Here is an 18,450-nt window from a genome sequence, read left to right on the forward strand (position 1 = left end):
AAATTAAGAGAAGATCCACATGTAAACATATGCCTGAAATCTTTCTGTCAGAACACAAAAGAAAGAGAATTCCTAAAAACTTTTATATAGATAAAACAGGTCATCTACAAAAGGATAGAGAGTCAAAGTAGCACTGGACTTCTAATTACCAACACAACTGGTAAGAGAAAAATGAGCAATGGTATTCACAATTCTAATGGGCAATAATTCTGAAGCATTATTATACGGTCAAATTATCAATAATGCATCATGGCAAAATAATTACATTTTAGGCATTCCAGGACTCAGATAATTTACATCTCATGCACTCTTCTAAAGGAAGTCATTTGAAATATAATCCAGCAAAATGAGTGTAGATATCAAGTGTTGTCAGTTGAATTGTGTGCCCCTAAAAGACTTTGTAGTTCTAGTACCCAGTTCCTATGAATGTGACCTTCTTTGGAACAAAGTTTTTTCAGATGATGAAATTAAGATGAGGTCATTAGGAGAGACCCTAATCCAATATGACTGTGTCTTCTAAAAAGGGAAAATTTGAACACAGACATGCACAGAAGAAAAACAATGTGAAGACACAGGGAGAACACCATCTATAAGCTAAGGAATATCTGAGGATACCCAACAATATAAGAGAGGCATGACCAGATTCTCCCTCACAGACTTAGAAGAAACCAGCCTTTCTGACACCTTGATCTTGCACTAACAGGTTCCCAAACTGTGAGATATTAAAACTTTGTTATGGCAGCCCTAGAAAATGAATATACAAGAGAAAAGATTCTGAAAGGAGAGATGGTGGAATTCGCCTGAAGTCCTTGGAAAAACAATCCCAGGATGACAGTTTTTGATCAGGTACTTAAGCAATCAGTCCAGATTGGGAATGAAATCAGAGGGCTCCAAGAAGAATGAAGAACAGAATAAAAACAAAACAGGGCAACAGATAGTACCTAAGGGGCTGGAGAATGTTAGTGATTTTTCTGAAGAAAGGATATATTTCTTTTTTTCACAGAAAATTAGAATCTCTACCAAAAAATGGAAAATAAAACCAAAACCCTAACAGACTATGTAATGAAGTCATAGCTCAGATATGAAGGAAACCCGGAGATGTCATGTAGGTCTTTCAGCCATTGATGGTGTGTTATGAAACAGAATTCATTTAACCTAGAAGTGGTCCCTGAGTGTCCTGAGGGTTATGAATTTGGACCTGAAGAGAATGAAGTGCAATTTTATCACATTACTTATTTTGGCAGTGAGCATTATTTAAGTAGTCATATAATACATACTCTGTTTATTGATTTTAAACTTTTAAAAAGAAACATGGATGTCTTAAATGCAGTTACAGAACACAAGATAAATATTATCAACCCGACAGTACAAAACTAAAGATACTGCTGAAAAGGTAGAAGGTGGAAGGTGGTGAGTCAGAGAAAGAAAGGCAGAATTGTCAATAGTCTCATGTAATATAGTAGGTAGTCAAGAGACATTGCATAAATTTTCTATAACAGGAAAAGAGTAATTTAAGTGTGTTATTTGTATAGATGTTACCAATATAAGAATTCAAATAACTATCAAAAATGGGCATATACTTTCTCAACTTGATAAAGAACATCTATGAAAACCTACAGCTAATATCATACTTGATGGTGAGCAACTAGATTCTTTCCCACTAAGATCAAGAATAAGGCAAGGATATCTGCTCTCACCACTTCTATTTTACATTGTATTGGAAATCCTAGCTAATGCAATAAAATAAGAAAAGGAAATAAAAAGTATACAGATTAGGAAGGAAGAAATAAAACTGTCTTTGCTGAAAGATGACATAATTGTCTATGTAGAAATCCCAAACAATAACAATAAAATCCCCCCGTTACTAATAAATGATTATAACAAGCTGGCAGGATACTAGGTTAATATCAAAAGTCAATTGCTTTCTTCTAGATGAGCAATGAACAATTAGAATTTGAAATAAAAAACACAAGACCATTTACTTGGTAACCTTATGTCCACACAAAACCCTGCACACTAATGTTTATAGCAGCTTCATTCATATTTTTAGTACCAAAAATTATACTTAGGTATAACTCTAACAAAATATATGTAATATCTAATGAGAAATATTTAAAAACTCTGATGAAAGAAATCAATGAAGATCCAAATAAATGAAGAGATATTCTATGTACATGGGTAGAAACACTCAATATTTTAAGTATGTCAGTAATTTCTTTTTTTTTTTAAGATTTTATTTATTTATTTGAGAGAGAGACACAGCGAGAGAGGGAACACAAGCAGGGGTAGTGGGAAAGGGAGAAGCAGGCTTCCCGCGGAGTAGGGAGCCCGATGCGGGGCTAGATCCCAGGACCTTGGGATCATGACCTGAGCCGAAGGCAGCCGCTTAACGACTGAGCCACCCAGGTGCCCCAGTATGTCAGTTATTTCTAATTTGATATATAGATTTAACATAATTCCAATCAAAATCTCAGCAAGCTAATTTGGGAATATTGAAAAAACGATTCTAAAGTTGATATGGAGAGGCAAAAGACCCAGAATAGCCAATTCGATATTGAAGGAGAAGAACAAAATCAGAGGACTAACTTCAAGACATAGTATAAATCTAGAGTAATCAATACAGTGTGGCACTGGGGAAAGAAGAGACAAATAGATCAAGGTAAGAGAAGAGAAAGTCCAGAAAAAGACCCACACAGATATAATCAACTGATCTTTGAAAAAAGAGCAAAGGCAATTTAATGGAGAAAGGATAATCTTTTCAACAAATCATGCTGGAACAACTGGACATCCACATGCAAAAAACAAATCTAGACGTAGACCTTACTCACAAATATTAACTCATGGATCATAGACTTAAATGTAAAATGCAAAACTAAACCTCTGAGAAGACAACCTAAGAGAAAATCTGGGCGACTTTGGGTTTGACAATGATAAATCCAAACATTTTTAGATAGAGTGCCAAAATGTGACCTATGAAAGAAAAACTTGATAGGCTGGACTTCATTAAAATCAAAGCCTTCTTCTCTGCCAAAAGACAATGTCAAAAGAATAAAAAGACGAGCCACAGACTGGGAGAAAAAATTTGCAAAAGACACATCTGATAAAGGACTATTGTACAAAATATACAAATAGCTCTTAAAGCTCAATAATAAGAAAACAACCTAATTAAAAAATGGGCCAAAGACCTTAACAGACACATTATGAAAGAGGATATACAGATGGCAAGTAAGCATATGAAAAGATGTTCAGCCTTGTACGTCACTAGGGAATTATAAAATAAAACAACAATAGGATGCTACTACATAACAATTACAATGGCCAAAATCCAAAATCCTGATACCACCAAAGGTTGGCAAGGATGTGGAGCAATAGGAATTCTCATTCACTGCTGATGGGAAATAAAAATAATACAGTCTCTTCGGAACAGTTTGGCAGAAATATATTCTCATCTTATGATCCAGCAATCATACACCTTGGTATTTACTCAAAGGAGTTGAACTCTTATGTCCATATAAAACCTGCACAATAATGTTTATAGCAGCTTTATTTTAATTGTCAAAACTTGGAAGCATTCAAGATGTCCTTCAACAGGTAAGTTGATAAACTAGTACATCCTGATAATGGAATTTTATTCAGTGATAAAAAGAAATGTGCTATCAAGCGATGAAAAGACATGGAGGAAACTTAAATCAGATTGCTAAGTGGAAGCAACCTGTTTGAAAATGTACATAATGTATGATTCCAACTACATGTCATTCTGTAAAAGACAAAACTACAGAGACAGAAAAAGATCAGTGATTGCCAGGGTGTTGGGGGAAGGGAGATAGGGGTAAATACGTAGTGCGCCGGGCACTTTTAGAAACTATTTTGTGATACTGTAATGGTTGATATATGTCATATATATTTTTAAAGATTTACTTATTTATTTTAGAGAGAGAGAGAGAGCGAGCAAGAGAGCATGGGGGGAGGGGCAGAGAGAGAGACCGGCAGAGAAGCAGACTCCCCTTTGAGCAAGAGCCCGACGCAGGGCTTGATCTCCAGACCCTGAGATCATGACCTGAGCTGAAATCAAGAGTTGGATGCTTAACCGACTAAGCCACCCAGGCGCCCCTCTGTCATACGTTTCTTAAAACACATAGAATGTGCAACACAAGGAGTGGGTCCTAATGTAAACTATAGACTTTTATTAATAATGATGTATACATATTGGCTGATTAACTGTAACAAATGTACCACACTAATGCAAGATGTTAACAAGAGAATCTGAGTTGGGGAGGTGGAATATAAGGGGGTTTATAGGAACTCTCCAGCCTAATACATTATATATCTGTTTTTAGTAAACTTGCTTCCATGCTTTGGTAATGTGATTTCTTTCCTGAATTTATTATCATGTATTTCTTTCAGTTTTCCATGACTGTTTTAGGAATAGTGTGTACGGATTTGATTATGTGATTGTCACATTTCAGGAGAGATGAATGATACTTCTTTAAGCATACAAGAAATATAATATTTGTAGTTTCTTCTTGTCCCCTAAACAGGCTCACAATTCACAGGACAGTTATTTACATATACACCATTTTTCTCTGAGAAAATAAAAGGGTATTTATCTTGCCTTCTAATGAAGAAATGTTAGAGGAGAAACAAAAAGCCAAGTCTAAAGAAAGACTTATTTTTGTTTAGAGATAGAATGGATTAGAGTTCCAGTGTAATTCATTCATTCATTCATTCACTCAATCAACAAATATCCATTTAACAAGACTGCATGCCAGATTCTGGAGAAGCTGTGGGCGACATGGTCTCTTCCTTCAAGATACTGTGGTCCAGTAAAGAATTCCATCAATTGATCTGGCAATTATAATAAATGTAACTGATGCTATGATAAGGAAAAAGGACTATGCTATGGAGCTTGGCATTGTAAGAAATCTGAAAGTACTCCTGCGTGGCTGGGGTTCGTTTGCAAAGGAGTGAGTGGTATGAAATAAAGCCAGAGAGGCTGGGTCATAAATGACATTTGCCTTTATCCTGAGGGGTTTGAAGCAGAATCAAATCCCTCTTGTACTCCAGGAAAAACTCTCTTGACCTCTTCTCTTATTCTTGATGACCATGGATGCGGTTCCTCAAATGTTCTCACCAACTTCATACAGGAACAATCTAAGAGTGTCTCACCCTTCTTGCTTCCTGACTCCAATCTTATCTGTGAACACCTCTAAGCATTCATGCATGGGCAACATACAAGTACAGGGTCCTATGAATGCCTTATGGAGCAATCCTTGACCAAATGGGAATAGGAAATAATGAATAAATGCTTCCCTGTCTCTTCCCCCAGGATAGCTCTGAGATGTATTTCATAAGACTACTCAGAAGGTCCTGTAGAACAGAGCATCTAGTTTTCCACTGGAATGGTCAACTCTATTATGTATTCTTGTATTGGTTTTCCCTCTTTCTCTGTTTCACTCTTCCTTTCGTCACTCCTAACCCCTAGGATAACATTACCATATATACTATCTTCACATTAGCTATTGTCTCACTCTCTACTTTTTGAGGAAGCCAGGATAAGACACACAGGCAATGACATGAAATATATATAATTTTTATAAATTATATATAGATATTGATAATAATAAAATATTATTATATATAATATATTACATATCACACATACATTTATATATATTAGAATGATAACCTTGGAGGACACAGTAGAGGGTGTTAATAGAGGAGACAAGACAACCAGGTAGAGGTTTTTATGGGGAGGAGAGAAATAAGGTGTAGCTTGAGTTATGTGAGTTGGAGACAATTTTTAAAGGAAGGAAAGGCTAAGCAGGGAGATGGTACAATGCAAGGATGATATCCTTCTGAGACTAATCATAGACAAAAACTGGCTGTTATTTTACAGGCATGGTTGTAGGTTAAATTTCCATAATGAGGAAAGTGATTATCCATTACATGTTAGATTATGGCCATGAGGATGATTTGGGGTTGATCAAGCTAGTGTGGAAAGGACCACATTTTTAAGAACTTTAGAGTCTTCCTAAAGCAATCCTATTCAAACATTTATTTAGTTTGCTGTGCCATGAACATTGTATCCAAAATTAAAAAATGGCTGTGAAACTATATTTTGTCCTTTTAGGTAATACACATTCTAAAATCCTTAAGTTGGTATGATACAAATAATTACATACTCTAGTACACCCCATGCTTGTTATAACTAAAACAGAACTAAAGTAATAAGTATTTTTAGAATTATTTCTTGTGCAAGATTCTTAATTGTACTTTATATAGATCCAGTGTATCTATATTTTTATACTAGTATAGACTAGAATCATCTATCATAGGCCAGAGTAGTAAAGGAAATATGCCAGAATCAATTTTACTTGAAAATAAAAAAGTCTGACTCTTAGAATTCTCTGTTTAACAAGATGGCCATGCAATGATGTGATCTTTCTTTTTTCCCCCAGTGCTATTGTCTTTTAATGATTTCCACATCAAATTTGATTTATTACTTTACCTGGGCAAACACTAGTACTGGAATGGCAGGGAAGCTCAACTGATCTCTGTCAGAAATACAAGCTGGGAGCTCTCTTTTGTAAAGAGACTACCTTGGGTTCTTTTGTCCAGGCCTTGTTCTTCTCTAAGCCTGACCAAAGAAAACCTACTGTGCATTGTACTCTTTGAACTGTATAATAATGATTCTAACCACACCAAGTTCATGATATGAAATAAATTTAATGGCTGAGCTAGTTTACTACTCAGCCTTTTCTCACTATCTTCTTTTCTCCCATCTCTTCTTTATTGGATGCTTCAACCTCATTAGTATTTCAGGAAAAAACTGGATCCTGTCCATCATTTTTGTTGTTGCTTTCCTTTTCCTGGCAGACAGAGCTTAAAGTTTCAATAGAGGAAGTGGGGAAGGATACAACACATTGAGAATTTATGAAAGACCTTATGTACCATCAAAGTGAAGGTTTCCAGATACTCTGGCCCTGTTTTTTTATGCTCTTATGTCTTTGATAAGGAATTAAGAACTCCTGCCAGGGTTACAGAAGACACTGATAGGTGCCTGGCAGAAGGCACTACATGGTGTTCTGAAGCTGTTCATTAATTATAAATGGTGCTGAGGAATTATACACTGAGGAACACAAGAATGGGCAGAAACTGTTACTATCATAATAATTTCTACATGGGCACTTCTGAGAGACATCTGAATGTGCACACTTACATATTTTCTGTTAACGTCCTTGCACCTTTTTTTTTCAAAGCATGCCTTGCAGTTTCCTTTTAATAGAATTACTTATATTTATGACACTCTCTTCCACTCAATTATAATTTCTTAGAATGGTGGCTCTCAAATATTAGTGGGCCTAAGAATAATCTGAAAACCTTGTCTAAAGAGTTTAGGGCTTGCATCTCTGAGATTCTCATTCAATAAATTTAGGATGAGGCCCAGAAATGTTTAACAAGACCTCAGTTTAATGGTCTGTGAAATACCTTCAGAAATATTTGCCTAGAGATCAAGTCTCTGTGGTCCTCAGGCTGTAGGGCCATGCAGTACACATAGAGGTACTCAATACACGTTTGTAGAATGGAGGCAAATGTTGGGTAGGTAAAACCCCACTGGAGATTCAAGCTCAATATATTGCTCTCAGAGGTGAGACTGAAGCTCTAGTGGGTTGTATATAGACTAATTTTTTTTTTGATAGATGGATAATTGCATAAACAGCTCTCAAACTGGGAGCAATTGCTAAGAGATTTTTTTTTTTTTTTTATCTACAAGAACACCTGATGGAAAGCATGATTTATTTACTTACTTTTTACATTAGAGGAGGGTGTAGACGTAAGGAGGAGGAAATGCATTCATTCCTTGCTGCCTGTAGTACATTGTGAAAAGGCTCAATCATGTTTGGTTTTCCCATTCATTGCTGGATATGCGTTTCCTTTGTCTTCCGCTTGTTTCTTTTGTTTATTGTTTACTAGGGATTGTGAGGTCTGCTCTTTAATGTTCCTTGTCCTTTGTTCTTCTGCCAGAAGGTGTGAAGCCATTGACTTATTTGTCCTTTGCTCATAGCTACCTGTAGATAGGCATGCACAAAACAAAGGAAAATCATATCTTGTCCATCAGCTCCTCACACATTCAAAAGCTGTGCCCTTAATAAAAGAAGAAAATTGCTTTTTGAGGGGCATAGTGATTCATCACAAACTATGCTCTTAAAAGATATCTCTGATAATTATTTTAATGTAAGTAATGTGGAAAGCATCTTTAATTTTTAGAGTTTTGCTAATGCTTTCAACTATTGGAAAAAATTAACATGCTACTTTCTTTCATCAAAACCATTCACTCTTCAGTTTATTTAAATGTCATTAGTGTGGACTGCTTCAAGTTCTAAGTAGGAAAAAATGACCCTGAAAAATTAATGTGGATAATATCAAGACAAAAATATATATGGAATATTTTGCTTGGAAATGTAAATATTCAGTGCTCATTTGCTCCTGGCTCTGTTTCCTAGTGAGAAAAGGCAATAAACATAAACATTACAATCAGGACATGCTCTGCGCTTCTCTCTTTTTTCAAATCCAAAGAATATATCTGTATCTACATACCTTTATTTGTATCTACATATCTTTTGATAACCATTCAGTAACAGCTTTAGACAAAGCTGCTCATTTAGTGACACTATGTTAAATCATAGCAGCTCTTAGAAACAAAATTGGCACAAGTATTCTTGCCTGTGATTGAATTTACATACTACCTTGATACTGAAAAAAAGTTATAGACATGCAAAGCATCCCTCCAAAACAGCACAGTGCAATGGTGATGCTTATTGTATCTGGAGTTTATTGTTTGGGCCAGGCCTGTCACTTTCCCATAGTGTCTTCATTTATTATGCTAATTGACTTCCCAAGTGCAGGCAGGAGGGTATCTGCCCTGTGAATTATTCTCGGTTGGGGGCTTTTAAAAGCAAACCTATTTTGTGCCTAAACAAAACCAAAAATCAATGTGTTTCTTTTCAAAGGCGGGAGGGTCAATACCATGGTTGTTTTGTTCCCATCCAGTTATGTAACCGTGGGGACTTGTTTCTTTGCTTTCAGGATTTGTACAAAACACATTAAAGCTTAACAATAGGCGGGAGTCATAGGAGCAACCCCCGAGCTGTGTCTTGGAGTACGTCCTCCTAGGTTTGGGAATCTCCAATTAGTTCCATCTCAAGTGCTGACTCCGTGTGTGTGCGTGTGTGTGTGTGTGTGTTTAGTTAGCTGGCACGCAACACACTTCCCCAGGGTTGTTTCCTTTTTCCTGAGATTTGGCGAAGGGTAAAGGGTCGGAGTCACATGGATACAAAGCATTTGATTAATGTCCAAGTCACCGCTGTGGCTGCCGGAGCCGCCTCCCCTCCAGCCCGGGCCGCGTGAGGCCGCAGCCGCCGGGCTGGGCGTGCAGGTCCCGGGCCGGGGCCCCCTCTCTCGGGAGTTGCCTCCTCAGAGCCTCGCGCCTTCCGCGCCGGAGTCCCAACGGGCGCGCTCTCCTCCCCCACTACCCCAGCCTCTCCCCAGCATGTAAAGTCGCCCGTACCTCCTCAGACTTCCCGGAGGCAGCAACTTTCCTTTCTGGCCGGCGCGGGGCCGGGCACCAGTGGGCGCGCGGGGTAGCGCGCAGCACAGCAGCCCCGCGTCCCGCCGCCCACCATGAGCGACGAGAACCGCGGGGACGGCCGCGCCGAGAGCGCCAAGGACTTGGAGAAACAGCTTCGCCTGCGCGTGTGCGTGCTCAGCGAGCTCCAGAAGACCGAGCGGGACTATGTGGGCACGCTGGAGTTCCTGGTGTCGGTGAGTGTGTCCCCGCGCGGCGACGCAGGAGGCGGCGGGCGGCGCGGGGCGCGGATCCCAGAGAGGCCGCGGGAAGCGCGCGCCGCATTGTCTGCGGGGGAACGGGGCACCGGGCCCGGCATCGCGGGACCACGAACCCGCCCGCGGATGCTGTGCTCACCGGCGCGTGGACCTCCGGCGGGATTGTTTCGCGCCTGGACACGCGATGAGTTTGCCAGGGCCTTGGAGATCTGCGGGTTTGAAAAGTTAGCTCCAATGGGAGAAGGCACTTGTCCAGGGAATCCCTGCTACCCCATCTTTCCTCACTCTTTACCCCTGTCCCTGGCCTGCTCGGTTGCATTGTGTCATTTTTTTTCTTCTCTTCCCCCACCTGGGATTTTGTTTTAAGACTTTGGCTTGGTGATTAAAGTCAGTCTGCTACATTCAGGTACATTTAGTTTAAAAAAAAAAAAAAAAAAAAAAAAAAAACCTTGATTCTTTTGGAGCTTGACTTCATTATTCAGATTAGATGGCAGCGAAGTCCCTTTAGTTATAATAATCTTAGAAACATATGATTCTGGTGGGGGGTACAGAAAGAGCAGCGGGGTTATGATCTCTAACAGCTGTTGGATATTAAAGCCACATGTGGTGCTCACCCTGTTCTAGCCCTACAGTCTCCTACTCCCATCCCCCATCCCGGGTTTAAATTTGCTCTCCACTCAGCTCCTGGGTTCCCTGTTCACACTGAGCCCAGGAGAGCGGTATAATAAAACTAGTGTCAAACAACTTCAAGATTTCATAGAAAGAACTGGCAGGAACTTCGTTTCAAAGTTTCAGCTTGACGCATTGGAAGCCTGCTCTGGAAGCGTTTCATTCATTTTAGAGCCGAGAAGGGGCAAAATTGAGTGAAAGAAACTTCTGAGACATCACTCAAAAGTTGAATTTTTTCTACTCACTGTTGCAAAGACAAAGACTTTGAGCATTGGCTCCTCTCCACCCAGATGCATGGGAGAGCATCATTTAAAGACTGAGGAGCTTTAGCCTTTGCATTCTAACTCAAATTTTCAAACCTGCTCCTTCCACCTCCCTGTTGCATGCCTCCGTGGTCCAAAGGGAAATGTTTCAAAGGCCAAACTTCCTGCTTAGTATTCTGTAAGATGTAAACTTTCTGCTTATAATTACGGTAGAGGAATTTACTTCTTTGCTATGGCAAGGAGAGAACAGTGTTTCAAGGGATGTAAGATGCACAGGTTGAATTCTGGTTGACTTCTCAAATTAAAATCAGTATATTTGAGCCCCTGGGGCCACATTCTTTGGAAATGTTTGGATATTTGAGAATATATGGGTAATTGGTGATAAATTGGATTGTTGTACACTTCCATGCAGCAATCTCAAAAAAGCATGTTTTTAAGGAGATTTGACTTTTTTTTACAAAGTTATTACAATATTATTGACTATATTCTCTATGTTGTACTTTTCCGTGACTTTTTTTTAGAATTAGAAGTGTGTACCTCTTAATCCTCTTCACCTGTTTCACTTATCCCCCCACCCCCCTCCCCTCTGGCAACTACTGGTTTGTTCTCTGTATTTATGACTCTGATTCTCTTTTTGTTGTTGTTTGTTTGCTTGCTTGTTTTGTTTTTTGGTTTTTTTTAGATTCTACTGTAAATGAAATTATGTTATTTGTCTTTCTGTCTGACTTATGTCACTTGGCGTAATACTGTCTAGGTCTGTGTTGTCACAAATGGCCAGATTTAATTCTTTTTTATGGCTGAATAATATTCCATTGTGTATTCCATATTCTATTCCATACCACATCTTCTAGATCAATTCATCTATAGATGGACACTTAAGTTGCTTCCATATCTTACATATTGGAAATAACGCTGCAACAAACATAGGTGTACATATGTTTTTTTGAATTGGTGTTTTCATTTTCCTCAGGCAAATGCCCAGAACTGGACTTACGGCTCATATGATACTTCTATTTTTAGTATTTGAGGAACTTCCATACTGTTTTCCATAGGGGCCGCACCATTTTACATTCCTGCCAACAGTGCGCAAGGATTTCCTTTCCTCCGTGTCTTTGCCAACACTTGTTATTTCTTGTCGTTTTGATACTAGCCGTTCTGACTGGTGTGAGGTGGAGATTTGACTTTTAATAGCTTCAGATTTGCCTTTCATGAAACTTCATTGGTGACAAAGTCCTTTGAGTTTTGAAAAATCTGAGTCACTTCTTAAACTGCTTTAGTTACTCCTTTCTGGAGGTATATGAAAAAAGTACTGGGCAGAGTCCTAATTTATAGAACTAAAGGGCTAACCTAACCTACATTAAAAACCAATTTGTTGATCTTTATTTAACGTATGAGTTTTTCCTCTAATCTTGCACCTGATTATTAAAATTGAAAAATTATTGCTATATAAATTGTGGGAGGGGATGCCTGGGTGGCTCAGTTGGTTAAGCGTCTGCCTTCAGCTCAGGTCATGATCCCAGGGTCCTGGGATCGAGTCCCACATTGGGCTCTTTGCTTAGCAGGGAGCCTACTTCTCGCACTGCCTGCCGCTCCCCCTGCTTGTGCTCTCTCTGACAAATAAATAAATAAAATCTTAAAAATAAATAAAAAAAAGAAATTGTGGGAGGTATAAAATAAATTATACGTACCTATTTATAAGTAGTTCACTTAATGATTTCATTCTTTTTATCTCATTCAGAAATTACGGACTCTTCCACTTGTATTTTTCTTTGTCCATTATTTTGTCCATGTACATCCAGTATTTATGCACATACATGTTCACACGCACACACACACAAACACAATAATTGGCCTATCATCCTAAACAAAAGTTTACCCTGACTTCTTTTTAGTCACAATCATTCAAAGCCTCAGATCTACTTGTAATACACTTTTAGATTTTCTTTTTTGAGTATTTGTTTTTTGATTATTGTTTATAGCAACACTGAATACCCATGTATATTACTTGGTCACTGTCCGTTGATGTAATCAATCTAGTTTTAACTTTAGCCTAAGCCAATAATGTACCAAGCTTTAAAAATATTCAAACTCTTTGGCCTGGCAATTCCTTTTCTAGGAGTCCATCCTGAAGGACTGATAAGAAATGCAGACAAACGATTAAAGTTATTTTTTAAAAAATTAGTACTACTTTTAAATAAGTGGTACATTTGTTGTAAAAAATTTGATAGTGTATTTCTAAGTCAAATGTGAATATTTGTTAGATTAGTCATTGTTTTAGATTTCTGTCATTGTTTCAGCCATTAACATGCATGGAGGGTAACTCTTATCTTTATTATGAAGAGATAGAAAATGTATTTTTAGTTTTACCAAGAATGTATTTTTTACTTACAAGCCCATAAATAATCAAAAAAATGGTATTTTTTCTCTTGATTAAATGATCATATGACCTGAAGGCAAAAACTTTTTTCACTAAGATGTTTTATACTTCTTCTTTTTCTTTTAAAGATTTTTAAAAATTTATTTATTTGAGAGAGAGAAAGAGCAAGCGAGCAAGAGCCAGGGGAGGGGCAGAGGGAGAGGGAGAAGAAGCAGACTCCCTGCTGAGGGGAGCTGACTGGGGCTTGATTCTAGGACTCTGAGATCAGGACCCTGAGTGGAAGTCAGATGCTTAACGGATGGAACCACCCAGGTGCCCCTAAGATCTTTTATACTTCTGATTCCTTTCTGTTCTCATTTCCAACCCTTTCATTTTTCAAGGAGAGAACAACTTTCCCCACTCCCACCCCACAGATAGCTGTTATTTAGAGTGTCTCACTCTTCCTGGGGGATCTCTGGCTTCTTCTTTTGTTTCTCACTAGCCCTTCTATCCTTTTTTTTTTTTTTTAAAGATTTTATTTATTTGACAGAGAGATAGCGAGAGCAGGAACACAAGCAGGGGGAGTGGGAGAGGGAGAAGCAGGCTTCCCGCCGAGCAGGGAGCCCGATGTGGGACTCGATCCCGGGACCCCGGGATCATGACCTGAGCCGAAGGCAGACGCTTAACGACTGAGCCATCCAGGCGCCCCCTTCTATCCTTTTGTATTCCCACTGGGCTTTCAGGGCTCGATTCCTTCAGGAGACTTCATAATCCTGTCCTCTTCCTCCCCTTCCAGGCTACAGTGCTCACTGCTTTGTACCCACTCTTTCCTGTAGTTTCTTTTTCCCTAGCACCAAAGGAAGCTTATATACATATATAGCTTTGGTCTCATTCTACTAGAATGTAAGCTTCTTGAGAACAGGCCCATATTTTACTTGTCTGTTTTTCCCCAGAATTTTTTACAGTGCTTGTGAAATTGTAGGTACACAGTAAATGCTTACTAAATTACTGAATGATCCAACTGACCCATCCTCTAACCTCCTACCCCAATTTTTTTTTTTTTTAAGAGAGGGCAGGAGAGGGGCAGAGGGAGAAGGAGAGAGAATCCTAAGCAGGCTCCACACCCAGTGTGGAGCCCGATGCGGGGCTTGATCTCACAACCCTGAGATCATGACCTGAGCTGAAATCAAGAGTCTGACCTTTAACTGACTGAGCCACCCAGATGCCCCAACTCCAACCCCATTCTTAAGGACAATTCCTTAAAATTCTCAGTTTTGTTTTTCTTCCATTTGGTTTGTATAGAGAGTGAAAGTTATTTAAATATCACTCAGGCACATATGAATTTATGTAACAAGAAGTTTTTTTTTTAATTTTTAAAAAAATTTTTTATTATGTTATGTTAATCATACATTACATAATTAGTTTTTGATGTAGTGTTCCATGATTCATTGTTTGCGTATAACACCCAATGCTCCATTCAGTATGTGACCTCTTTAATACCCATCACCAGGCTAACCCATCCCCCCACCATCCTCGCCTCTAGAACCCTCAGTTTGTTTCTCAGAGTTCACCGTCTCTCATGGTTCGTCTCTCCCTCTGATTTCCCCCCTTCATTTTTCCCTTCCTGCTATCTTATTCTTTTTTTTTTTTTAACATATAATGTATTATTTGTTTCAGAGGTACAGGTCTGTGATTCAACAGTCTTATACAATTCACAGCGCTGTAACAAGAAGTTTTAAATTAAACATGTTGTACCTGCATTTAAAACAGAAACAGTATTTAAATCAGGCATTGTGGTATTAAAGACTTTGTAACACACTGTTATTTCAAGTCATTGTATTCTAAATTTCTAAATTTGATCATCATGGGTAGGTTATAGTATCTGGATTAGTTATTTTTTAGGTCATAGATAAAATGTAGAGAGTGACCAAATTTGCTTGAATGCATGTTCTTGTTTTGTTTGGGAGATGGAATTTTGTGCTTTATTAGAAGTACTCAAACACATTTTTTCTAAAGAAATGATTTTATGGACCTAATACCCAGTATTTAATGTTCCAAGTCTGGGCAGTAGTATGTGGCAATTGGTTCCTGTTTGCAACCCAGTCATAGGGCATACCAAGATCAGGATGGCTTCCCAGACCCATTTAAGAGGGCAGAGTAGGGCCAGCTTCATGGGTATGCGTGCTGTGCAGTTTGCACTGAGCTTCATGCTCCGAAGGACCTGGGACTTGGTTTAATGCTCTGCTAGCACCGTCTTGAAATTTGTACTAATTTTATCTTTGAACTTGTGTTTTACAAGTGAAGTCCATTGGGACAGTAGAGTGTGAGCAGAGCAGACACATGAAAGAAAGAGAAAAGCTTTATATTTCAGTACCTTTAATAGCACATTTTCCCCCCACTTTTTGAGCAAAAGGCCTCACACTTTTATTTTGCACTGGGCCTGGAAAATCATGTAGCCACATTTCACTATGGCATTGTGGCAGGATGGCTATATACATTTTTGTCTAAACTGGGACACTTCTGAGGGTGAAAGGGAGGGCTGTTAATAATTACACTGGGAAACAGATGTAACCTGGGATTGTTCCTGGCAAATCAGAATGTGCTGTTCTTCCACATTGCGGGCACCTGAAGACAAAGACTGAGCTACGTGTCTTGTCATAAACGAAAGTTTTGAAATTTGTTACCTGTCTAGGTGTTGACCTCAGATAGCCCAGAATCTGAGTCCTGTCTCTTTTTCACTAGGTAACTTTGGACACATTCCTAAACTTTTCAAGCCCCATTTTCTTCATCTGTAAAATGGGGAAACAGTAGCATTTCTCAAGGTTGCTGTAAGGATGAGATGATGGATGCTTTGGGCTCTGCCCAGTCCCTGACTCACAGGAGGGCCTTTTTATAGTTACTGTTATTTCTTCTGCTGCTGCAGTTGTTACACAGAACTACACATACATACTGGTCAGCCTTAGTGTCTAATTTTTGCCTCTATGATATTCTTCCCTACACTTTCTGTCTCTGAGTCTCTTCTTTACTTCTTCCCCTGGTGTTTCCCTTCTGTTCATGCAGGCCTTCTTCTCATGATATTCTTATTTTTTTTAAGATTTTATTTATTTATTTGTCAGAGAGAGAGAGAGAGAGAGAGCACAAGCAGGGGGAGCAGCAGGCAGAGGGAGAAGCAGACTCCCTACCGAGCAGGGAGCCCGACGTGGGACTCGATCCCAAGACCCTGGGATCATGACCTGAGCCGAAGGCACATGCTTACCCGACTGAGCCACCCAGGCGCCCCCCGATATTCTTATAAATACTCAGTTGACTTAAGACTGTGAGGACACTTTGCAGTCTATAAAACAACAACCATAGTTAGTATGGTGTTTTACAGTTTACAGTGAACAATGGCATATTTATTATTTGATTTGGCTTAATATATGTGTTCCTTAGCTCTTTCAAATGGTGCTCCTTAGAGTTCCAGGGTTCTGTAGTTTGGCTTCAGGGGCCCTCACAGAGGGCGAGGGGGAACTGAATTGTATGGCCTCAGGCTGTCCACTCAACCTCTCGTAACATAGCCTCACCTTCTTCTGATTTATGCCTTTGCTAAAGTGGTTAGAAAGACCACTTACCTAGAGAGTAAACTCCAAGAGAATGGGGTGGTGCATTTATCTCCTGGGTACAATTTTCCTGGCCTGAATACAGTGCTGCGTAAATAGCAGGTGTACAGGGAAACAAACAAATAAAACAAAAGCAAACGCACAGTTTGAATGAGTCCAAAAGCAACTTCTTTCAGTCACGATCTAACTTTTTCCAGGCAAAGATAAATTGATTCAACACATTATGCTTAGGTTTATGTTACACCGGCTGAATTGTGTGACTGTCAAATTCATATGCTGCCGTCCTAACCCTCGGTATACAAATAATTACAACTAATTACAACGCCATGTGATGGAGTAATAAGCGAAGTTTCATGGAGGCATCAAGGGACCCCTTTAGTCTGGGGTCAAGGGACGTTTTGGGAAAGAGGTGTTGGATAGCTTCTGAAGGATGAGGAGGAATATGCCAAACTGGGAAGACAACTATCAGTCTGGAAGGAGCAGCATGTTCCATGTGACCTTCCTTTGGCATTTGGGGGTGCTGGCATGATGTTGCTTAGGGGATGCTGAAAATGGAGATTGAAAAGTTCTATATGCTTTTTGGATATTTTTGGGTATTGGTGGGAGATGAAGTCAGTTCAGTCCAGTTTGAGAAGGATTCGATTTTTAAGAATTCTTTTTTTCTAATTTTTTTTCTTTTAAAGATTTTGTTTATTTATTTGAGAGAGAGAGAGAGGGAGAGAGAACATGAGCAGGGAGAGGGACAGAGGGAGAAGCAGACTCCCCACTCAGCATGAGCTGAGCTGAAGGCAGAGGCTTAACCAACTGAGCCACCTATTTTTAAGAATTCTGACTTTAACTAAAAGTAGTGGGAAATCAATTGTTAGGGGACACCTACTGTCTTACTAGTAATAAACAAGTTTGAGACCTCTAAAGTTGGCACTGGAAAGGGCTATCTTGTGGGATAAAGTTGCCAGGCCAAGATTTCCTGAATCTCTGTCTCTAAATTTCACCTTGGGATTCCTTCTCCTTGTTCCCTTGTATCTTCCACCTTCCTGGTCCTCAGCAATCCACACAAGCACACAGAGAAGACCTTTCCTTGCTTCTCTTAATCTGGGACAGGTTATAATCTTCGAAACATTATTCTTGACTAAGGAAGAACACAGGCCAGTAATCCTAGAAACAACATGAAACACAAATGTAATCTAATTTGTATAATACAGATTTCTGCTCCTACCAAAGTGATCTTTCTCTCAGGGCCTGGAGACTCTGATCTATTTTTATCCTAAGCCCTAAGGTAGCTCCAGACTGACCCCCACACTGGGCACTACTCCTGGGCTGACTTGGGAGAGTACTTTGTTTTCTAGCCATTAGTTTGAACATGTATACCTGAGGATGGCATCAGGATGCTGCCCTTAAGATGTCTTGACTCTTGTAGTGAATATAGCCTAGTTCGTTCATAATTCTGATTTTTGGAGTATTAATCATTATGGCCAAAGCCTACTCACTACACAGAGGGATGTATGTATCTTTAGTCTTATGGTTTCATCTGCATAATTATACCTTATTATAATGCCATTAATATAAGAATAGTATCTACTGAGATTAGCTTTGTTTCTCAGCAAGAGAATTCTGTCAATGGGATTGAGGAATAAAGACTGGAGTCTAGTTACCCATTGGGAGTTTCTGCCATTGCATCGGTCCAGGTAAGAAATGTGGAATGCCTGATTTCAGATAGAAG

The 18,450-nt window shown here is 39.2% G+C and overlaps 1 protein-coding gene across 1 annotated transcript in view; it reads left to right on the forward strand.

The window, feature by feature from the left end:
* The first annotated feature begins 9,666 nt into the window (after positions 1-9,666).
* The window catches only part of PREX2 (phosphatidylinositol-3,4,5-trisphosphate dependent Rac exchange factor 2), a 284,920-nt gene continuing 276,136 nt past the window's right edge, over positions 9,667-18,450 (forward strand). The window contains exon 1 of the mRNA XM_044914225.1: positions 9,667-9,822. Within this exon, the coding sequence (XP_044770160.1) occupies positions 9,682-9,822 (141 nt within the window). The 5' untranslated portion in view covers positions 9,667-9,681. The remainder of the gene's footprint in view (positions 9,823-18,450) is intronic.

The sequence above is a fragment of the Neomonachus schauinslandi genome, chromosome 4 (genome assembly GCF_002201575.2).
Source record: "Neomonachus schauinslandi chromosome 4, ASM220157v2, whole genome shotgun sequence".
NCBI classification, from domain to species: Eukaryota; Metazoa; Chordata; class Mammalia; order Carnivora; family Phocidae; genus Neomonachus; species Neomonachus schauinslandi.